At 44.0% G+C, this 25051-nt stretch overlaps 1 protein-coding gene across 2 annotated transcripts in view; it reads right to left on the reverse strand.

Annotated features, from left to right (window-relative positions):
* The window catches only part of LOC143983179 (uncharacterized), a 76887-nt gene that overhangs the window by 17135 nt on the left and 34701 nt on the right, over window positions 1-25051 (reverse strand). For both annotated transcript variants that reach the window (XM_077482570.1, XM_077482569.1), the window contains exons 6-9: window positions 17528-17735; window positions 16478-16559; window positions 14041-14132; window positions 13601-13723 (exon numbers count right to left, since the gene is read on the reverse strand). In XM_077482570.1, coding sequence (XP_077338696.1) covers window positions 13601-13723; window positions 14041-14132; window positions 16478-16559; window positions 17528-17735 — 505 coding nt within the window. The remainder of the gene's footprint in view (window positions 1-13600; window positions 13724-14040; window positions 14133-16477; window positions 16560-17527; window positions 17736-25051) is intronic.

Below are 25051 nucleotides of genomic sequence, written 5' to 3' on the forward strand. Positions count from 1 at the left end.
TAACTTTTTATAAGCACAAGAGGTTCAGCATAGTTTTTCTGGTCACTGCACTTTAGGTGAATATACACATTTTAGTTCACATTGTGTCACGCGGTGTTCCTCTCATCCCATGGACTCTAATGTGTCAATGGTGTCTTCTCACCTGAAGCTGTAGATATGTAGCAATTTGATGTGAGTGTGCAATGTACAGGGATAGGGACAATTGTGGACACTCACTCAGGTTGAACTGGATGGACTGGTGTCTTTATTCAACCTTACTAACTATGTAGCACCCTGGGATTTAGTCAGGGAGCTCCTCACAAATTTACTTGCCAGGAGTCGTTATCTTGGTTGATTGATAGAGATCTATTGATTTCTCCCTAAGTTTGGCCTTGTTGCACTTTTCTCTTCTACCACTATGTGGCCGGGTACTTGTTGGTACTAGATACGAGAAGGGCAACCCAAGGTCAAGTTATGGGTATATGGGGTATCTCGGCCAAAGGGCAGGGGTTTTCTTGAATCTCTTGGCCTGCTGGGAGAACCTATATATTCGGGTGAGGTCATGAGATCTATGTTCTGTGCAACATGGACGACTAGGTGGACGTGTGTTGTATGCCCCAGGCTGCTATGCCAGACATTGGGCCTATCCCAGGGCCATCTGGCTCCTAGGCTGTCTGAGGGCCTGTCCAGGAGTAAAGAGCAGTGCAGGGTTGGGGTTTTGGCTTGCAATCCAACCAAAAGTTAAGGTTCTGTTGGCCAGAGAACCTGTCAGTTGTCAGAGGTAGAAGGGGAGCTGTCACCACAAAGGGACCAACAACCTTTACCAGGGATCACAGTGAGTAACTGACGCAAGTACCAGAACCACATTCTCACTGAACGTGCACGGTGGAGAATCAGGAAACTTCAGGCGGTGATCAAGTCAGGGACCTCACCTGTGGAGGAGCCGTTTGCAGAGCAGCCTTGTGTGTCAAGCCAGGGACCTCGCCGGTTAGCAGGGGTGAAGCTTGAGAATTATCTGGAGTACCAAGCTAGGGATCCAACAGGGACGTGTGGGTGATGCTTTAGGGAGATACCACTGCAAACCTTGGAGGAGCTCAAGGGATTCAGAGTCAATGAATCAGTTGGTCTAGTGAGAGACCAGGAGCTCAGTGTTGAAGAGCTACAAGAGGCAGGTGTAGTGGAGCTGAAAGGACTGTTACATTTGAGTTAGAAACTGTTAAAGACTTATCATAGGAGACAGCATTCCTGTATGTGCAGATGTGGTGCCTTGCTGGGGCCTTTCCTCCTATTGAAGTCTCAGCGTCTGCCAATTAAATCTATAAATACTTAAGGGTATGCTGGCCCTAACCCCTTTCCCCCAAAAATACCAAAAGGACTGTCAAAAGAAAGAAAACCTTTTACATCCAAGAAGTGTCTGGCACCCAATGACTTTCACCATCTTTGCAGCCACTATGCCTCACATCCCACTACATATTGAAGGATGTTGGCTATCTTTGGCCTTGGAGGTCCTCATTAGACTGGACCAGGCCAGAGACCTTGCTACATTTGCCGTCCAACGTGGGGCTAAGGCGTTGTCCTTGCAGCAGTCGCCCATAGCAACTGGCTTCAGTTCCATCAGGTTTTTTCTTGGCTCTGTGGGAAGGTGGCAAGTAACATTTACCCTTCTTATAGACTGTGTTGTCGTGCGTACTATCAATGTGGGAAAGAACCTAATTTCTCGGGGAGAGGATCAGCTTGGTCTTTTGAGACTTCCCGCCAGCGCTGTGAGGGTTAACATGGACTCCATTATGGTTTTGGCACCGCAGTAAGAAGACGACAGACGCCACAGTTCCCAAAGAACAGTTGCACCAATCCGTTGGCAGGGGGAGGAATTCCCACTCTGCAGAGGAGGATAAGGAAGTGCTGCCACGTGTCTGATTGTGGTTTATTGAAGGAGATGGCGCAGTTCGTGAGTGAAATGGTGGATTGGGGAAAGTACGCTTCTTCTTTGGCCCGAGCTGTGGAAAACCTGTCCTGACTGATATTGGGGTCCGGTACGCATTGAATTACCAGCTGTCCTTGTATACAGCTGGGAGATATGAGTCCCTAGGATTGATTTGTGAAAAGTGCACTGGCCTGACCATGCAGTTAAGGCCTTGGATCGTTTGTAGACGTTGTGGGGAGCATCTGTTCAAGGTTGTCCCTCCAACCCCACGGATCCTACAAGTGGATTGGAACAAGAATGTCACTGTCCCTTCAAAGAATGATGCCCCAAACCCGCCTGTCGTGCAGGAAGCCGTTACCCCGTCTCAGCGACTACCACAAGATCCAGTGCACTGACCGTTACTAAAGGCTGAGATCAAGCCCAATTACTCGCACTGATGTCTGAGCCACCTGAGAGGAAAATACCAGGGTTGGATAAGCCAGTGAGAAATGAATGGTGTGCTTGTGGGGGAAGTGATGCCGATGGCCGTGAAAGGGGATGTCGAGAGGGTGCCAGTCAAGGCAAAGGCCAAGCACAATTACCTGCCGATTTGGACATTCCATCTGATGGTCTGTCAGAACTCTTCTCTGACACTCTGTCCTGTTCAAATGGGGAGAAAATGATGACTAGTAGTGTGCAGGTTATGAAGCACCTGCCTGACACTACTGGAAGTGTATAGATTATGCTGTCAGCCAGTGCAGCACCGCTGATTAGCATTACTAGGTCCTGTGAGGAGGATCAAGGGAATTAATGGGTTCCCACAGCCCGGCCTATCACGTCCATGCCAAGTTTCAAATCGGATCGTAAGCCAGAGAGGAATGCTGGGTGTTCAGTCTCTACGACCCTGCATCAGCTGTCCAAAATACAGCGCATTATAATAAAGAAGGTAGCGTCTGAATACGGATACTTGTATCCATAGATACCAGCTCATTTGGAAGATGAGATCTTCGACAAAGAGGCTCAGTGGGTGGATGAGGCTGTGCAAAGTTTTCTATAAATTCCTCTCCACCTGGACTTTCCTAAGTTGTCACCTAAGATGGCTGCAAAATACCATTCTGTAGTAAATACCTGGGGCTACGGCCAGAAGATCAACTTGGATAGTGTGGTTATTCGCAGACTGGATAAAAGACATTCAACGTTTTGCAACAATGGTGAACGCCAAGGGAGAAAGCTTGATCCTACCCAATCCCAGTTATTACGATCTAAGATTACTATCAGTGGATTACAAATGTGCAGTTGTGGAGTCGAAGGATACTTTACTGAACCTCAGCTGTATCGCCGGGACTGTGCGGAACTGAATGTTGCCAGCAGATACAGTGAGTAATACCTTAAGCCATGTTGGCTAGAACTGAAGTTGTTGGGGTGATCCACCCTGAAGAGTGATCTGTGACTTTCAGCAGACTGTGTTTGCAAATGATCAGGAGAATCTTTGTCTTTGGCTGTCATGTTTACATACTGGTGATGTCTTTGCAAGGGGACCTGTGTCCCGAAGTGTGGTCTCTTGCATCATACTTTGGCTGCTTGTTGCCTTAGATGCAGCAATGCCCTTTGCCTGGAGTTGCCTTTTCGAAGAAGAAAATAAACTGTTGGGAATTGTAGTCCATTTGACGTAGAGTTAATGGATGGTAACCTGTCATGGACACTGAGCATGTAGCTAGTTAGAGTAGGCTGTGATAAGGATATGATTGCCTATTTCTTCAAATAATGGACTCCTACAACTACGTCAGACCTGTTACTGATTAATGTTTTATCGTTCTATACTGATTACGGAAGGGGGTGGTATTCTCAATGAGAATGGGTCCTGCTTTCCTGATGTTGATAATATAGATGTGTATAGGATGTTTTACATTTTCATGCTGCCCTCGGCTTAGTATCAGCTCAAATCACGGTGTATATATTGCACATGTTTTTATAGGATAGGATGCCTTTGCATTGTTTGATTTCTCTTTCAGGTGTTGCTGTCGGTGCATCTTCCTTGGCTAACAAGAGAAAGGGGTCTAGCCGTATCACAACACTAACCCTCTATATATTGTTACGACTGTACATATTAGATAGTAGGATTATTCCTTACTTGCTTTCAAAATGTACATAACTATATTTGATACTTGAATGTCATACGTGACTACATTTTATACATAGTTTCATAGTTAAATAAAGACACCAGTCCATCCAGTTCAACCTGAGTGAGTGTCTACAATTGCCCCTATCCCTGTACATTGCACACTCACATTGGTTCCTACCCTCAAGGAGCCCACAATCCAAGGTCCCCATTCGTATACTAAGGCCAATTTTGGACAGAAGCCAATTAACCTACCTGCATGTCTTTGGAGTGTGGGAGGAAACCGGAGTATACGGAGGAAACCCACGCAGGCACAGGGAGAGCATGCAAACTCCAGGCAGGTAGTGTCGTGGTTGGGATTTTAACCAGCGACCCTTTTTACTGCTAGGTGAGAGTGCTAACCACTACACCACTGTGCCACACTAGGCAGGGGGAGGATGTAGCACCCTGGGGTTTAGTCAGGGGGCGCCTCACAAATTTACTTGCCAGAAGTCGTTATCTTGGTTGATAGAGATCTATTGAGTTCTCCCTAAGTTTGGCCCTGTTACCTGTTTCACTTCTACCACTAGGTGGGGAGGGTACTTGGTGATACTAGATATGAGAAGGGCAACCCAAGATCAGGTTATGGGTATATGGGGTATCTCAGCCAACAGGCAGGGGTTTTCTTGAATCCCTTGGCCTGCTAGGAAAACCTATATATTCGGGTGAGGTCAGGTGATCTATGTTCTGTGCCACCTGGATGACTGTCTGGGTGGACATGTGTTGTACGCCCCAGGCTGCTAGACCGGAGATTGGGCCTATCCTGGGGGCATCTGACTGCTATATACAAGTATTATGGCGCTCATAAAAACACCCACCCGCCTATCACTATTTTTTAAGTAATGAAAAACACTTAATAAACACAATATTTAAAAAACAATATTTAAAAAAAATATTTAAAAGGCATAATAATAATGCTGCAAGTAATAATGCTGTAGGTGCAATCAGCACAAGAGGGGGAATGGAAAGGGACGGGGGGAATGGGAGTGAAAGGGGCGGAAGGAGAGGACCCCTTCCTTAACTAAGTCTAAAATCCGACAGGGAAGGGGTTAATCACTCTCAGGGGGGTAAAAGTACAGTCCAAACATGGCAGCCATCCAGTGGAAACTGAAACAGGTTCCCAATTAGTACTGTAAAGATAAGAGAGAGAGAGAGAGGCACCTCTGAGTGTAGACTGTAAAATTCTTATTTAATGCACAGGTGGTTAAAAACACTCACTCTTAAGTGGTACATTAACAGGCAATGTAAAGATTCCAAACCAGAGGGAGACCCTCGATGTGTCATCTGTATCCCTTGCGCTAGGGGAGTCCTGTCGGCGTGTGTCCGCTCCTGGGGGCTGTATTAGATGTGCACAGCCGGCCGATGTAGAGCGTTAGTCCGAGGCATGGAACGCACGAGGAACTCTGGGCGATGGAAGATGACATCACAGGGGATGCAACGCGTTTCCTGAGCTGGCAAGACCATGTATGACAGGATGGCTGCGCTCCTTTATCAAGCTGGGCACTTGGAAACTCCCATCGCCCGGAGTTCCTCGTGCGTTCCATGCCTCGGACTAACGCTCACTGCTCTACATCGGCCGGCTCTGCACATCTAATACAGCCCCCAGGAGCGGACACACACCCACAGGACTCCCCCAGCGCAAGGGATACAGATGACACATCGAGGGTCTCCCTCTGGTTTGGAATCTTTACATTGCCTGTTAATATACTACCTAATGTGAGTGTTTTAACCACCTGTGCATTAAATAAGAATTTTACAGTCTACACTCAGAGGCGCCTCTCTCTCTTATCTTTGCATCTGACTGCTAGGCTGTGTGAGGTCCTGTCCCTGCAGGGCAGGGTGTAGGGATTGTGGCTTGCAATCTGACCAAAAGTGATGGTTCTGTCGGCCAGAGAACCTGTCATTGGTCAGAGAAGAGGGGAGCTGTCGCTACAAAGGGACCAGCCGCCTTTACCAGGGACCACAGTGAGTAACTGAGACAAGTACCAGAACCACATTCTCACAGTTGAGAATTGGGAAACTTCAGGTGGTGATCATTTCAGGGACCAGATTCGCAGAGGAGTCGCTTTCAGAGCAGCCTTGTGAGTCAAGCCAGGGACCTCGCCAGTTAGCAGGAGTGAAGCTTGCGAAGTATCTGGAGTGCCAAGCTATGGACCCAGCAGGGATGTGTGGGTGACGCTTGAGGGGATACCACTGCAAACCTTGGAGGAGCTCAAGGAATTCAGAGTCAGTGAATTAGTGGGTCTAGTGAGAGATCGGAAGTTCAGTGTTGAAGAACTACAAAAGGCAGTTGTAGTGGAGCTGAAAGGACTGGCACGTTTCAGGTAGGAGCTGTTAGACTGTTAAAATAGGAGACGGAATTCTTACATGTACAGATGTGGCGCCTTGCTGGGGCCTTTCCCTTAGTGAGTAAGTGAGTTGGTCCTCCCCCTCCCGTCCTCCTGTGACGCTATTTGCATCACAAACTCAGGGACCTGGCGTATGCGCATTGTGGTTAACTACGCGTGCGATTTGCAGAGACGGACCCAGTGACATTGGCACCTGACGTAGGTCACGGTGTCTTTACGGACTTCTGGGTTGGGGGTTTATAAAGCGGTTGATCGCCTGTGTGGGATGGCATCCACACCCGGGACTTGCTATGCTATACACTTTAAGGGTAAGCTCACGTAACCTTAATAGTCTCCACTAATGTCCTAGCTATTTCTTAGCCATAGTAATTATTTTGATTGCTCTCAATAATCTGATCTTTTTGGTCGGCATGAGAAGACTTTTGTTACTGTTATTAATACAACCTCTATGATTGTCCATATATATATATATATATATATATATAATATATAATATATATAGTTCAGGTTTTTTTTTGCCATGTCACCAGGCACTATGTGAGATGCATTGCTCTCCTTTTGTGTATTAGCTCTCCACTGTTCATCACTTATCAACATCATAATTCGTTCCCGGGTGTTCTATATCTAATTGTACTGTTATTGGGTGGGTAATTTTCAGTGTACCAATCTCACATTTGGTGTCCTTTTGGGGTGAAGGTCCATCTCCTTTTCCACATTATTCACTATCCCTTCTTTTTCCTCACTGTATCCCTTCCCATCTCCCCCCCCCCCAATCTATCTTTCCTTCTTCCCCAATTCCCTATCCACCCCCATACCAACCCTCCTCCCCCTTTTCCTCTTTGCTAACCTTTCCCTCCCCTTCTCACTTTTTCCCCTTTCTTCTCCTTTTTTTGCCCTCAATTTTCTCTCACTTTTCCCTTTTTCCCCTCCCCATTGCCCACGTCTCTCCTTTTCCCCTTCCCTCCCTTGATTTCCCTTTATTACTTTCCCACTTCTTCTACCCTTCTACCCCTCCCTCTCCTTCTCCTTGCCCCTCCCCTCCCTCTCCTTCCCCCTCTCCTTCCCCCTCCCTCTCCTTCTCCTTCCCCCTCCTTCTCCCCCCTTCTCCCCCCTCTCTCCTTCCCCCTCCTTCTCCCCCCCTCTCTCCTTCCCCCTCCTTCCCCCTCTCTCCTTCCCCCTCCTTCCCCCTCTCTCCTTCCCCCTCCTTCCCCCTCCCCTTTTCCTTTTTTTTCCTCTCCCCCCCTTTTTCTTTTCTTGGTAATTCTTTAAATGTAACCCCCCATGATATTAATATTTATTTTATTTACAAAATTCTTCTAGTTTTCTCCTACACACACCCCCCGTGTCCGCCCCAGGGGGGACACCCATATTTGGGTGTCTCAGCTATGCCGCCTGTTACTGGTGAGGCGCACTGGTTTAACTCAATACTCCACATATCATCGACGATCATACAATTTTGTCGTGCCATAAAACTGTAAAATGGCTGGCAACTAACAAATGTTTTTAATGTTTCATTTTTTCTAAATAAAATTGTTGTAAATTTTTATCTAAATCTGTTCTATCTTTGGTATCAAGATAGTCCGCAATTCTACTGGTATTACATGGCAACACATTAGGAGCAATCCATGTCAATCCCGTTCTCTTTTTCTTTTCAATACTCCAATATTTTGTTACATTCAGCAGCATTACTGTCTCTTCGATTTTTTTGTTATTATATTTTTGTATTGTATCTCTTTTAGATGTTTGGGTTGACGCCTCCTGAGGAAGCGGCACTGGCCACGTTTATACCAACATCGTTTGTACCCCGTCATACCCCTGTGGGGGCTACTACCTTATACCTTGGTATATGTAACAATTATTTTGATGTTGTTCCTGTAATTTATGAATGCTTTAGAAATATTTTCTAATAAATATTATTTTTATTAATGCTTTTCTGCTTTACTGGGAACTGTAATAGTCCAATCTACTTTGGGTGATTAAGGGCAAATATGTCCGTTGGAGTAGCCCTTGCTCAATCCCCCTCTCCCTTGTCATACTTTAAGGGTGTCCTGGCCCTAACCCTCTTTACCCCCAAAAATGCAAAAAGGACCGTCAAAATAAATAAAACCTCTTTTACATCCAAGAAGTGTCTGGCGCCTAATAACTTTCATCATCTTTGCACCCACTATGCCTCACAACCCACTACATACTGAAGGATGTTCGCTATCTTTGACCTTGGAGGTCCTCGTTAAACTGGACAAGGCCGGAGACCTTGCTACAGATGATCTTACTATCACTGACTATGCTGACATCCATCCAGACTGAGAGGTTCCATACATCATTGTTAACCAGTTGCCGACCGCCGCACGCCGATGTACGTCGGTACAATGGCACGGGCAGGCATAAGGACATACATGTACGTCCCTTGCCTCCCGTGGGTCGGGGGCCCGATCGGGCCCCCGCCCGGTGCCTGCGGCGGTCGGTATTCGTTCGGGAGCGATCCCGGACGAGGGGACGGCCATTCATTCATGGCCACCCCCTCGCGATCGCTCCCGACGAATAGAAATCCCCGGTGACATCACTTCCTCTCCTGTAATGTAAACACAGGAGAGGAAGTGATGTATTCTCTCCTCCGTGTCGGTATTTTTCGTTCCGACACGGAGGAGAGCGGATCAGTAAGTTGCACCAACACTCACACACACAGTAGAACATGCCAGGCACACTCACACCCCCCCTTTACCCCCCGATCACCCCCCCAATTACCCCTGCCCCCCAGTCACAGTGACACCAATGTCATTTTTTTTTTTTTTTTTTTTGCATTGGTGTCATTTGTGACTGTAATAACTGTTAGGGCAGTTAGAGTTAGCCCCCTTTAGTTCTAATGTACCCCCCTAACCCCCCCCAATAAAGGTTTAACCCCGTGATCACCCCCCGTCGCCAGTGTCACTAAGGCTGGGTTCACATTGCAGCGGTTTATGAGAACGAATGTGATTCGCACCGCACTGCAGTGCAAATCACATCCGATCTCTGTGCGATTCGAGTTCAGCCATTCGCCGCACCCGCCGCACCCGCCGCACCCGCCGCAAATTCGCACGGGACCCTTTTTTTGGCCCGCAGCAGAATCGGATCGCATGGGTGTTCACACCATGCGATCCGAGTTTGCAGATCGCACTGCGATATGCGAACTGATCTGGGGGTGTCAGTAACATTTCACTGACACTCCCAGCAGTTCGCATAGGGCAGTGTGAACTGCCGCCGGGAGGCATGCGATGCGGGAACCCGCCGCGGATTCGCGGCGTTTCCGCATCGCTCCAGTGTGAACCCAGCCTAATAAGCGATCATTTTTCTGATCGCCGTATTAGTGTCACAGGTGACGCTAGTTAGGCAGGTAGGTATTTAGGTTCGCCGCAGCTTTTTATAGCGCCAGGGACCCCCATATACTACCGCATAAAGCCCCCTGATTGCCCCCTAGTTAACCCTTTCACCAGTGATCACCATATAACTGTTACAGGTGACGCTGGTTGGTTAGTTATTTTTTTATAGTTTCAGGGCACCCGCCATTTATTACCTAATAAAGGTTTAACCCCCTGATCACCCGGCGGGTGTCATTTGTGACTAATAACTGTTAGGGCAGTTAGGGTTAGCCCCCTTTAGTTCTAAGGTACCCCCCTAACCCCCCCAATAAAGGTTTAACCCCGTGATCACCCCCCGTCGCCAGTGTCACTAAGGCTGGGTTCACATTGCAGCGGTTTATGAGAACGGATGTGATTCGCACCGCACTGCAGTGCAAATCACATCCGATCTCTGTGCGATTCGAGTTCAGCCATTCGCCGCACCCGCCGCACCCGCCGCAAATTCGCACGGGACCCTTTTTTTGGCCCGCAGCAGAATCGGATCGCATGGGTGTTCACACCATGCGATCCGAGTTTGCAGATCGCACTGCGATATGCGAACTGATCTGGGGGTGTCAGTAACATTTCACTGACACTCCCAGCAGTTCGCATAGGGCAGTGTGAACTGCCGCCGGGAGGCATGCGATGCGGGAACCCGCCGCGCATTCGTGGCGTTCCCGCATCGCTCCAGTGTGAACCCAGCCTAATAAGCGATCGTTTTTCTGATCGCTGTATCAGTGTCACAGGTGACGCTAGTTAGGCAGGTAGGTATTTAGGTTCGCTGCAGCTTTTTATAGCGCCAGGGACCCCCATATACTACCGCATAAAGCCCCCTAATTGCCCCCTAGTTAACCCTTTCACCAGTGATCACCATATAACTGTTACAGGTGACGCTGGTTGGTTAGTTATTTTTTTATAGTTTCAGGGCACCCGCCATTTATTACCTAGTCTCACTAGTGTACCCCTAAATTTAGGGGTGTCTACTTTCCAAAATGGGGTCATTTGGGGGGGGTTTGTGCCATCTTGGCATTTTATGGCCTTCAAAACTGTAACGCCCTTAGAAAGCCTGAAGGCGGTGCTTGGTTTTCGGGGCCCCGTACGTACGCGGCTAGGCTCCCAAAAAGTCCCACATATGTGGTATCCCCATACTCAGGAGAAGCAGCAGAATTTATTTTGGGGTGTCATTTCACATATGCCCATGGCATGCGTGAGCAATATATCATTTAGTGACAACTTTGTTAAAAAAAAAAAAAAAAAAAAAAAGTTTGTAATTTTCCCGCAACTTGTGGCAAAATATAAAATATTCCATGAACTCAACATGCCTCTCAGCAAATAGCTTGGGGTGTCTACTTTCTAAAATGGGGTCATTTGTGGGGGTTTTGTGCCATCTTGGCATTTTATGGCCTTCAAAACTGTAATAGGTAGTGAGAAGTGAACTCAAAAATTTACGCCCTTAGAAAGCCTGAAGGCGGTGCTTGGTTTTCGGGGCCCCGTACGCGGCTAGGCTCCCAAAAAGTCCCACATATGTGGTATCCCCATACTCAGGAGAAGCAGCAGAATTTATTTTGGGGTGTCATTTCACATACGCCCATAGCATGTGTGAGCAATATATCATTTAGTGACAACTTTGTGTAAAAAAAAAAAAAAATTTTTTTTTTTGTCATTATTCAATCGCTTGAGGCAAAAAAATTAAATATTCAATGGGCTCAACATGCCTCTTATCAATTTCCTTAGGGGGTCTACTTTCCAAAATGGGGTCATTTGGGGGGGTTTTGTACTGCCCTGCCATTTTAGCACCTCAAGAAATGAGATAGGCAGTCGTAAACTAAAAGCTGCGTAAATTCCAGAAAACGTACCTTAGTTTGTAGATGTGACAACTTTTGCGCAAACCAATAAATATACAATTATTGACTTTTTTTTTACCAAAGACATGTGGCTGAATACATTTTGGCCTAAATGTATGACTAAAATTGAGTTTATTGGATTTTTCTAATAACAAAAAGTAGAAAATATCATTTTTTTTCAAAATTTGCGGTCTTTTTACGTTTATATCGCAAAAAATAAAAATCGCAGAGGCAATCAAATACCATCAAAAGAAAGCTCTATTTGTGGGAAGAAAAGGACGCAAATTTTGTTTGGGTACAACATTGCATGACCGCGCAATTACCAGTTAAAGCAGCGCAGTGCCAAAGTGTAAAAAGACCTCTGGTCATTTACCAGCAAAATGGTCCGGTCTGAAAGTGGTTAAATAGCGAAGTCGAATACTTCCCACTCAGGGGTCAAGTCCTGGGGAAAAAAGTGTGGGAACTCCCACCCAGGATCCACTCCCCCACAAAAAAAATAAAATGATACGCTCATATGCATATATATTTCACAGAAAATACAGTGCAACACGTATTGTAAAGTGGCAGTTTACAAAAACAAAATAAGTTAACTTGTCAAACTAACAGAATAATCACCACAATGGGTGATGATCTTTCCCTCACAGGGAATTTCTAACACAAATACACCCTGTTCCCTCCAACCGACATCAATGACTGGGCACTATTCCTCCCTATGACACCAATGATGGGGCACTATTCCTCCCTATGACACCAATGATGATGGGGCATGATTCCTCCCACTGACACCAATGATGGGGGACTATTCCTTCCACCAGAGAGCAGGTGTTCCCATCAGAGAGCCCCCCCATCAGAATGTCCCCAGAGTTGTGACTGAGCCATTACAAAGTAGAAAAACGTGTACCTGGATAAGTCCTTGTAGAAAGAGCATGCTGCAGGGGGGCAAAAGCTGTGTGGAAGAACTTGCTGATGAGGGCAGGGTGCACAGGTGATGTCATTGGTTGTTAGGACAATGGCGGTTCTATCAGCCACTGACAGTATTGCAGCAGGGATCTAGCTCTGCAGATTAGCAGGTACGGTCCTGTATAGTATAGCCCCGGCTGCTAGAGGAGGAGGACAGAGGAAGGGGAGGACGCCGTCCTTCACTATGCGGCGATGCTGGGCATCTCCGCTTAGTGAAGGATCTGCTCGGGCGGCTCTAGTCCTACAAAGGGAACGGCGTTCCTGCTGTGAAAAAAGTGCAGGGACATCGTTCCCGTGGGACTCAAGCCCTGCTCCCACTCCTGCTGCAGTTAGAGGGTGGGGTTATAAATTGCTTTTTGGGACATGCCTCCCAGTCTGCCTGCTTAAACAAGACACCCCACAATAGTGTTAGCAGGGAAATACTGACGGATAATTCACAAAATATGCTTATTTTATTGGATGCTAATATGTGTTAACACATGCACATTTACAAACTGGGAAATGTCAGCTCAGTGACTCACGTTTAGCCGTGTTTCGTTTACAGGCGTTTTTCCATTTTTGCCTATTTTTAAAAAACGCTTCTAAACACAGCATGTAAACGTGGCAAAGCGGACGTTTTAAATGTGGGTTACTATCTTCAAGTTAAATAGCTCAGGAGAGGTTGTAAAAACGTCCCGTGTACATGAAGTCTAACAGCAGGTCCCAGATTGCTGTGCGTCACATAAACACAAACCTTAGTTGATGGTGGAACGTGTGGCTGCAATCTGTTACGTGTATACATACTCATGTTGAGTGAGTGGTGTTCTTGAGGGGAATGGCCACACACGTCTGATGCCAACTTATTTGTTCTCGTGAGAGTGATCATTTAGATACTGTATGTACTGTATTTTGGTATTCCAATTTATAATAGCTGTCGAAATTAACTAGAGTGGGAAGCAATCATCTCACATCTATAAGAACAATACGTTTTATATACACAGATGAACAGCGAATTAAGTAAAAGTTTGTGTTAATGAATAATTTTTTTACAATCTCACCATTGGTGTTGGCATGCAAAGTTATACCCTGGCCATCTTGGTATCCCTGGACCAAAATATCTGTATTTTCACTGTACACTGAATATGGAGAGGTGTTGCGTGTAAAATGTTCTTCCAGATTCCCTAGAACAACAATACAATTATAAAATCGTTTATAACAAATTCCTCCTTGGCTTGCTTTGAATAAGTTGGTGTGGCACCTTTCAGAGTGGATATATCCTGATAATTTACTGTAAAGTTCCATGAATGACTGAGTTTAAATATTCAAATTTACACATGTATTATATTGTATGCAGAGGTTAACAATTCTTAGGTCAGTTCGGTAATGAGTTTACTCTACACAGTTAGAGTAAAAATAATTAGAACAGGCAGCAGGCTGAGACCCGAGCCCCATCTTTAATCATTGTTGCATGCAAAAGAAAATTGCTCTTTGTACTTACTTTCCCATGGTTCTTTTATGATCCCAGATCCTGAGGCTGCTTTGCATTTTGAAAATGTTCCATCAACTTTAAAAGCTTCATTCCTGTAAAGACTAAAAGTTGAAATGGTAGAGTCAAAATGGCACTTTGTTATCAAAGCTCAGTAAGGATGCATTCTTTGTGCTCACTGCAAGGCACATTTACATTTTAATCAATTCGTCCTATACATTTTGAAACATGATACGACAATGGTCACCACAAGCAGCCCAGAACATCAGACTGAAAATTATTAAACACTTTAGAAGTGTTCTTGAAATGATGAAAAGAAATCAATTTATACATTTTTTTTAATGTGAGTCAAATCAAAATAAATATGCAATTCATGCACATTTCTCTGTGTTTTTATCCTGAAATATGCTGCAAGTACAGAAATATAGCTGATGATCTGCCATAAATGCACTTTGCTATTAAATCCAGTTGAAATAGACAATACAAAGCATTTTTGAGGGCTGAGTGGTGTCAGCCCTGCCAAATGTCTTTTGCTAAACTACTCAACTGCTCTCCCGCTTAGATATCTACAGCATTAAGTGTAATTATTCTGTAGTCCAAGATGAAAACTAGGAGGGCTCTTTGAGATAACACAGTAAGTGTGCAAGGAGGCAAGCAAGACTGTTCAGAATTTCTGACGAGAGTAACTTTTTTTTTTTTTGCACTTATGTAACCGATATAACAAAATGCTTCCAACTGTATATATATCAGACCAAAAGGAGAAAATAATAGACATTCAGTATAAGGATGTACAATGTCTGAAGCTGAAATTGAAAGTTGAAGTGTAAGGTCTTGCTTCCTAATCTTGATTCTCATCATTGCCACTGCATGCATGGATTCCATGCGCATGTGTGGGTTTTCTGTGGTTCTGATTTCTTTCCAGAAATAGGCTGATAGTTAAATCGGTGTCCAGAATGTTTTGTTTTTGTATAGCCCCATACACACTATCAGATTTTCTGTTGATTTTTTTCCTTCAGATTTACCAAAACCAGGAGTTTCAATTTGTATGCAATTAGGCAGGCCCTTGCACTACATGGTTTTGGTAAATCCGAAGACAAAAATCAGCAGAAAGTCTGATAGTGTGTATGGGGCCTTTGACTAGCACCATAGACTGCTCTGTCAGGGGTAGGGCTGATGTGCATTGTCTATGTGCTATCTAAATTCTGCAGAATTTTACTGCTCCTTATAAATAAAATATGCAACACTGACTTCTGTGCCCCTTATTCTTAAATTTCTCAGTTCAAAAAGTCTGGGGCTGACCACATGTGCTTTTTTTCACAGGGTTCCCCTGCATGTACTATGCATCACAGCCTGGTAAAAAGGAACTAAACCCTTCTATCATTTACAGCGGTGGTCTCCAAACTGTGGTCCAGGGGCCAGTTGCCGCCCTTTGCATGATGTTATCTGGCCCTTGAGGCTCTATTTCAACCAATGATGACAAAAACAGGGCATAATTCCACCCCACTGACACCAATGAAGGAACACACTTCCCTCCAATGACACCAACAACTGTGACAAATAACACCAATGATGGATATGAATTCCTCCCACTGACACCAAAGATAGTGTTTTTTTTTTGTTGTTTTTTTTTCCACTGAGGTCAGGACTTTTCTACTCCCAGTGGCTACAGTCCGACCCCTACTCCCCCCCCCCCCCCCCCTAAATTCTGATGCACCTTAAACTGGCCCTTTGGAAAGTTTGGAGACCCCTGATCTAAAGCCAATGAAGCTGACGTCTTAGACTCTGGTCTGGTGCTGCACATGTGATCCGCTATTAAACCATCCATTTGAAGACTCGGAAATTCAGTTGAGAGCCGACATAAGCATTTTTTTTTTATCTTAGCCCCTGGAACATACAGTATTGCAGGCACATTATACACCTACACGCTTGCCTAGTTCATTTCCAGAGCATTCCAGTAGCCCTAAAACTCAAATGCTTATTCATTTCGACTGAAGCACTGATTGGTTAAGCTCTGACTTCTCCCTTTTCATGGCCTACACCCTCCTTTTGGCCACTAAATGTGACCAGTGGGCCAGAAAAGATGGGGGGGGGGCACAATTTTAACATGGTGCCTCTAATCAAAGGTTGCATGATTGTTTGCTCAAGTCTTTGGATCTGCTGTAGCACTTCATAAATTAAGCAGGTCTGAAATTACCTGGAGGTCTGGTAAAAGGTTTCGGGGACAATTCACCAAGGAGGTTACAAGTTTGGTTTAAGTCCTCACAATAATATAGATGGCTACTGCCAAAAAGTCCCATACTTTTAAAACCACAAAATTAATAGTAGACAATCAATATCCTGCTCGACTTTGCTATTTTATAGTAGTTTCATGTCAGAAACATTATGGCTGCAGTGGGCATAGTGAATTATTTTTTTGGGCTCACACACCATGCTTAAATATTAAACATACCTGTTCTCTTCTGAGCTCCAGCTGTCGCCCTGAAGTTTCTTATCAAAAGAGCTGGTCCATTTATTGTTTGGAACCCATTCACCTATATTAATAAAATGTATCCTTAATTACTATTAGCAATTGCTGATATGGTATGGTTTAATATACATTTTTGTAAATTGTAAAACTGCCTTGGTGATATTACAGTATTTACAATCTACCATGGCATTTTTGAACACAATAAAAGGAAAAAACTTGGCAACAATTACTAAAAACCATAGCGGGATATTCCAAATAGTATTTGTAGTACATGCATATAACCAGTTATCCATAAAACTAATTTTGAGAATAGGACAAATGAAGCTACAAATTTCTGTACCTGCCAGCGTGTCTGGGGAAAAAAGAAGCATAGCTTTGTGGAGCAAATTATACATAACATTTTTCTGCATTACAGCAGCCCCTGACTATGTAAGATGTGTATAAAAAAAGAGAAGTTTTAATAGTTCAGGATGCAAGGCTTGACATTTTCATACACAATAATAAGAGGTTATAGTATATGCAGAATTGTACAGAGTATTTTTTCGGTGATTGTGCAGAGCACTTCAGACCAAGCAAACCAGCGAAAAAAAATACAACACTGGCTAGAACAATTTTTGTCTAATAAGACAATATATTTTAGACATTGTTCTACAAATTAAATATAGATCCCTTATTCATGAAAGACCTATCCCACATCGCTAATAAAGCGGGACTTCATTACTTAAAGGGTAACTCCACTTTCATGGGGAAAAAAATAGCAAATAAAAAAATCCCTCAGAGCCCTGATTCTGCAGCAGCTGGCTGATAATGAAACCACTCCCATTAGACTCACTTTACACACGGGCACAGAGGAACAAACAGTGATTTCTTCAGAATAACAAAAGGTAGGAATCTGCAACAGAAATTTGTTAAAATCCTTGCAATTTACACAGGTCACCTAGAGGGGAATGTTTTTAGTGGAGTTACACTTTAAATGTGCCAATCCAATTTTATTTTCAGGACAGGAATATACATCGATTTGATTCTACTTACTCTTACAGTTTTGCTCATCTCTTGTGAGCAAACTATCCTGCTGCATTCTAAGATCCCATAAGTTCTCTTTAAGCCTGTAGTTTTCTTCACCTATAAGATGACTCTCAGCCCTCAGTCTTCTGCATTCACCTCTTAACTGGATAATTTCCTTCTGAAGGCCCTCTTGGTATTTCTCTGGTTGAGGTAATCTAGATGATGCCAGAGTGATCTTTAATGAAAAGAAAAAAGTATGTGTATATAAATAACATTAACCACTTTCAGACCGGACCATTTTGCTGGTAAATGACCAGAGGTCTTTTTACACTTTGGCACTGCGCTGCTTTAACTGGTAATTGCGCGGTCATGCAATGTTGTACCCAAACAAAATTTGCGTCCTTTTCTTCCCACAAATAGAGCTTTCTTTTGATGGTATTTGATTGCCTCTGCGATTTTTATTTTTTGCGATATAAACGTAAAAAGACCGCAAATTTTGAAAAAAAATGATATTTTCTACTTTTTGTTATTAGAAAAATCCAATAAACTAAATTTTAGTCATACATTTAGGCCAAAATGTATTCAGCCACATGTCTTTGGTAAAAAAAAAGTCAATAATTGTATATTTATTGGTTTGCGCAAAAGTTGTCACATCTACAAACTAAGGTACGTTTTCTGGAATTTACGCAGCTTTTAGTTTACGACTGCCTATCTCAGTTCTTGAGGTGCTAAAATGGCAGGGCAGTACAAAACCCCCCCAAATGACCCCATTTTGGAAAGTAGACCCCCTAAGGAAATTGATAAGAGGCATGTTGAGCCCATTGAATATTTTATTTTTTTGCCTCAAGCGATTGAATAATGACAAAAAAAAATTTTTTTTTTTTTTTTTACACAAAGTTTTGAAGGCCATAAAATGCCAAGATGGCACAAAATCCCCACAAATGACCCCATTTTAGAAAGTAGACACCCCAAGCTATTTGCTGAGAGGCATGTTGAGTCCATGGAATATTTTATATTTTGCCACAAGTTGCGGGAAAATTACAAACTTTTTTTTTTTTTTTTTTTCACAAAGTTGTCACCTAATGATATATTGCTCACGCATGCCATGGGCATATGTGAAATGACACCCCAAAATAAATTCTGCTGCTTCTCCTGAGTACGGGGATACCACATGTGTGGGATTTTTTGGGAGCCTAGCCGCGTACGGGGCCCCGAAAGCCAAGAACCGCCTTCAGGTTTTCTAAGGGCGTAAATATTTGACTTCACTCCTCACTACCTATTACAGTTTTGAAGGCCATAAAATGCCAAGATGGCACAAAACCCCCACAAATGACCCCATTTTAGAAAGTAGACACCCCAAGCTATTTGCTGAGAGGCATGTTGAGTCCATGGAATATTTTATATTTTGCCACAAGTTGCGGGAAAATTACAAACTTTTTTTTTTTTTTTTTTTTCACAAAGTTGTCACTAAATGATATATTGCTCACGCATGCCATGGGCATATGTGAAATGACACCCCAAAATAAATTCTGCTGCTTCTCCTGAGTAGGGGGATACCACATATGTGGGACTTTTTGGGAGCCTAGCCGCGTACGGGGCCCCGAAAACCAAGCACCGCCTTCAGGCTTTCTAAGGGCGTTACAGTTTTGAAGGCCATAAAATGCCAAGATGGCACAAACCCCCCCCAAATGACCCCATTTTGGAAAGTAGACACCCCTAAATTTAGGGGTACACTAGTGAGACTAGGTAATAAATGGCGGGTGCCCTGAAACTATAAAAAAATAACTAACCAACCAGCGTCACCTGTAACAGTTATATGGTGATCACTGGTGAAAGGGTTAACTAGGGGGCAATCAGGGGGCTTTATGCGGTAGTATATGGGGGTCCCTGGCGCTATGAAAAGCTGCGGCGAACCTAAATACCTACCTGCCTAACTAGCGTCACCTGTGACACTAATACAGCGATCAGAAAAATGATCGCTTATTAGGCTGGGTTCACACTGGAGCGATGCGGGAACGCCACGAATCCGCGGCGGGTTCCCGCATCGCATGCCTCCCGGCGGCAGTTCACACTGCCCTATGCGAACTGCTGGGAGTGTCAGTGAAATGTTAATGACACCCCCAGATCAGTTCGCATATCGCAGTGCGATCTGCAAACTCGGATCGCATGGTGTGAACACCCATGCGATCCGATTCTGCTGCGGACCAAAAAAAGGGTCCCGTGCGAATTTGCGGCGGGTGCGGCGGGTGCGACGCAAATTCAGCCATACTATCTGTATGGCTGAACTCGAATCGCACAGAGATCGGATGTGATTTGCACTGCAGTGCGGTGCGAATCACATCCGTTCTCATAAACCGCTGCAATGTGAACCCAGCCTTAGTGACACTGGCGACGGGGGGTGATCACGGGGTTAAACCTTTATTGGGGGGGTTAGGGGGGTACATTAGAACTAAAGGGGACTAACCCTAACTGCCCTAACAGTTATTACAGTCACAAATGACACCAATGCAAAAAAAAATAAATAATGCAATTGGTGTCACTGTGACTGGGGGGGCAGGGGTAATTGGGGGGGTGATCGGGGGGTGAAGGGGGGGTGTGAGTGTGCCTGGCATGTTCTACTGTGAAGTGTCGTGTTGGTGCAACTCACCGATCCTCTCTCCTCGGTGCCGGAACGAAAAATACCGACACGGAGGAGAGATTACATCACTTCCTCTCCTGTGTTTACATTACAGGAGAGGAAGTGATGTCACGGAGCATTTCCATTCGTCGGGAGCGATCGCGAGGGGGTGGCCATGAATGAATGGCCGTCCCCTCATCCCGGATCGCTCCCGAGCGAATACCGACCGCCACAGGCACCGGGGGGGCACGATCGGGCCCCCCACCCGCGGGAAGGCAGGGACGTACAGGTACGCCCATATGCCTGCCCGTGCCATTCTGTCGACGTACATCGTCGTGCGGCGGTCGGCAAGTGGTTAAATAAAATAAAATAAACACACCACAGAGGTGATAGAATCCAAATAAATAACATTGCTGCATGGTAACTGTACAGAAGTCACATTCCCAAATCAGAAATCTGATATGATGAGAGATTTAACACTAACAATATTCATCCCCTTGGTTTCGGTTGAAGAAGCCCCCTGGTAGGAATATTACTGAACTACAATTCTCATGACTGAACTGTAAGGCTGAGAACCTCATTGACAATTGAAGTAAGCAGTGAACATTCTGCTGAACAGTCTGCCAACCACTTATTACTTGTAATAACAATAAACTGGACAGCACACATGTTGGAAGTTGAGAAGCCGCTCATTTTCAAGCTGTCACTTCTGTGGCCATTGGCAATTCAGTCACTTCAAACTCATGCCAACCATTGCCTCCACTTGAAATAACTGGAGTAATTAAAAAGCCAAAGTGTTTCAGGATTACTGTATATTGTTTCTCCTATTCCTCTACATAGTCTAATTTCTTGTTTCAGAAACAGTATGAAGATCACTGTGGACATTAGTTCTCTGCTGAAGCAGTTTCAATTGCAAACCCATTCTTTGCAACCCTCAACCCTTTGTGTGATGTGATAGCTACTGTTTGCATGTTCTTCAAGCATTTGCGATGCCTCAGACAATCGGTGATAATCTATTAAACAACTGCAAAATCCTGCAGGTTTTTAGTACCCACTAATGCACCTGCTCCAGAAAGGGCTTTTCTGTTTGCTGTGGGCTGCTTGTGTTAGTAGTAGTCAACTAGTGCCGTGTTATTGGTCCAGCTTGGTTTAACCAGTTTAACCATGGATGAATAGTAATCTCTTTGGAATACAGGAACTAGCTGGAGAGAAATGTCAGATACAGTATCTCACAAAAGTGAGTACACCTCTCACATTTTTGTAAATATTTTATTATGTTTATATGTTTTCATGTGACAACACTGAAGAAATTACACTTTGCTGCAATGTAAAGTGGTGAGTATACAGCTTGTATAAACGTGTAAATTTCCTGTCCCCTCAAAATAACTCAACCCACAGCCATTAATGTCTAAACCATTGGCAACAAAAGTGAGTACACCCCTAAGTGAAAATGTCCAAATTGGGACTAAAGTGTCAATGTTTTGTGTGGCCACCATTTTCCAGCACTGTCTCAACCCTCTTGGGCATGGAGTTCACCAGAGCTTCACAGGTTGCCACCGGAGTGCCATGATGACATCCTAGAGCTGCTGGAAAAGACCTTGCACTTCACCTTCTGTTTGCAGATGCCCAACAGATGCTCACTAGGGTTTAGGTCTGGAGACATGCTTGGCTAGTCCATCACCTTTACCCTCAGCTTCTTTAGCAAGGCAGCGGTGGTCTTGGAGGTGTGTTTGGGATTGTTATGTTGGAATACTGCCCCGCTGCCCAGTCTCTGAAGGGAGAGGGATCATGCTCTGCTTCAGTATGTCACAGTGCATGTTGTCATTCATGGTACATCAATGAACTGTAGCTCCCCAGTGCTGGCAGCACGCATGCAGCCCCAGACCATGACACTCCCACCACCATGCTTGGCAAGACACACATGTCTTTGTACTCCTCACCTGGGTGCCGCCACACACGCTTGACACCATCTGAACCAAATAAGTTTATCTTGGTCTCATCAGACCACAGGACATGGTTCTAGTAATCCATGTCATTAGTCTTCTTGTCTTCAGCGAACTGTTTGCAGGCCTTTTTGTGCATCATCTTTAGAAGAGTCTACCTTCTGGGACGACAGTCATGCAGACCAGTTTGTTGCAGTGTATAGCGGTGTATAGTGTAAGCACTGACAGGCTGACTCCTCACCACCACTTCAATCTCTGCAGCAATGTTGGCAGCACTCATACGTCTATTTCCCAAAGACAACCTCTGGATAGAACGCTGAGCACGTGCACGCAACTTCTTTGGTCGACCATGGCGAGGCCTGTTTTGAGTGGAACCTGTCCTGTTAAACTGCTATATGGTCTTAGTTTCTTTTTTATTTTACATGCCTCTATTATGTTTTTTTTTCTGTATTTGCATGTAGACCAAGCTGCCCATTAAAAGTATCCGTTACAGGGGTTGAGACAAATTATACCACCTCTGGGGGTGCTTATAACTGTCAGCTTTATTTTATATGGCTTAAATGCTGCTGGAACGAAATAAAGTTGAAAACGTGGTTCTATTGGCGATATCAAAACCTAATAAAACTATGTTACAGGATGCTTGGATGAAAAATAAATACTGTCATTACTACCGAGGGAGACTGCATCCTATGTGTCATTTTCATTTTGACCATAGTCTTACTTTAATGGTTAGGTTTTAGGTCACGGTTGAGATGTGTAATTTTAAAGATTAAATTACTGGTTAACCAACTCCAGCCAAATACTTTTAGATACAGTGATTAAGGACTAGAAACTTGTCAAAATTCTAATTCTGTTTGTATTCCTGTTGGTGTAATTTTTCCTCTCCCCTGTTCTGTTCTATATCAATCACCCACACAACATGTGGAGTGAAATCTTCCCAATAAGACATTGACAGTAATAACAACCTGACCGAAATTTGAACGGCTTTCTGTCTCTAATATGCATTTTTTGTACAACAAAAAAAAAATTGGCATGGACTAGCCCAATGTCAGACTTTAGAGGCACAATGGAAGGTAGTAGATATCTTCAAGCAGGAAATTTGAAAAAAAACTTTAATGTCCCTGAGTTTAGAGCATTAAAATATGTGGTTCTACTTACAGGAAAATGAGGGATCAGAAACACAAGAAGACTCGGATGTATCTAGTGAAACCTCTAGTCTCCAGCTCCAGGTGGCCCAATACCAGGATGAGGTTAATTTATTGGGCAATGTGATAAAAAAAGAAATCCCCCAAATTTCCACCTTTTACATACTAACTCTAATATTTGGGTGTTTTTGACCCAAACCACACGAGATTGAGAAAACTGTCTTCCTCAGATCTACTAATGTGAATCTGACTCAAAGGATTGCACTGAACAATCTTAGCTAGAACCCTCATATAGTGATTAAACCCTCAGATAAGGGCGGTAATGTAGTAATCATGGATGAACTGCAATACAGAAATATGTGTTGGGATATCCTAAAGAATAGATCATAGTATAAACTTATATCTGAGGAGATCTTTATGAAATTCAACCAGGAATATAATATTATACAGTCTGCCGTTGCCAATGGTTTAATCACTAAGGATATTTTTGAAGAGATCCAAGTCCCATTTCCCAGTACCCCTACAGTCTACTCTCTTCCAAAAACGCATAAAATCAATACACCTGGGTAACCAATTATCTCAGGAGTGGGTTCAAAAACAGAATGAGCAAGTAGATTTGTGGACGAATACCTCCGCTCACATGTAGTCGCATTGCCCTCATATATAAAGGATACTTCAGACCTTCTAAAAAACCTGGATTGTCTCCTTGTAGCCATTAATATTGAGGTAATATCCATATTTCTTAGGGAAAGGGACCCAAAATCAAATGGACTGAACAAATTTGTTCTTCTTTCTTCTGTCTCATATCCTTACAAAATAAGTATTTTTCTTTTGACGAGTCCCACTTCCTCCAGGTACAGGGGGTGGCTACGGGCACAGGTTGTGCTCCCTCCTATGCCAACCTGTACCGGGGGGTGTTTGGATCGGGACCTTTTTTTCAATGAGTACTTTGATCTTCTTTCTGATATATTATGTTGGTTTGGATATATTGACGACGTATTCATGTTATGGGCAGGATCAAATGAAGCCCTTCATCGTTTTATGTCAGTGCTGGACACAAACAATTACAATCTCAAGTTCACCATGGCGTCCAATGAGAGCAGCATTGATTACTTTGGCATTACTTTGAGTATTGAGTCTGATGGTACAATCGGTACATCTCTATACCATAAGCCCACAGCAGGGAATGCTATGCTACATGCGTCCAGTGCATATTCGCACTTGTTAGTACATAGTATCCCCTCTAGCCAGTACTTATGTCTTAAGAGGAATTGCTCAAGTGAAGATACTTTTAGGCATGAAACTGACCTTCTTTATAATAGGCTACTGACTAGGGGTTACAGCAGATCCTGCCTTTAAAAAAAAAAGCACAAGGCAAGTCTAGGGATGCACTCCTGTTCTCAAAACCCAAGAAAAAGGACTCCAACACGGTTAGATTCATAACTACTTATTCAGACCAACATGAACACGTCAGATCACGCAGAAACATTGGCATTTACATTCATCCGACCCAGTGCTCAAAAAATACCTAGGGGTCAACCCGGAGATTACCTTTAGACATTCAGGATCAGTCAGGGATAGACTGATGCAGAGTCGATATACAAAATCGTTCAATAACCAATCAGATAGATGGGTTTTTTCAATGTGGGACTTGAGACATAGTCACCTGCTCATTGAGGGCTCTTCTGTTCTGCTTCCCAATGGATGGATTCATAGAATCTGCCATCAAATAACTTGCCAAACCAAAGGAATTCTATACATTATCCTTTGCCAATGTGGAGCATTCTACATTGGCAAAACTATCAGACTCCTGTGGAAAAGGATGAAAGACCACCATTATTATGCT

Source organism: Lithobates pipiens, unplaced genomic scaffold (assembly GCF_037356315.1).
Source record: "Lithobates pipiens isolate NorthernLeopardFrog02 unplaced genomic scaffold, aLitPip1_a1.2 Scaffold_16, whole genome shotgun sequence".
Classification (NCBI taxonomy): Eukaryota; Metazoa; Chordata; class Amphibia; order Anura; family Ranidae; genus Lithobates; species Lithobates pipiens.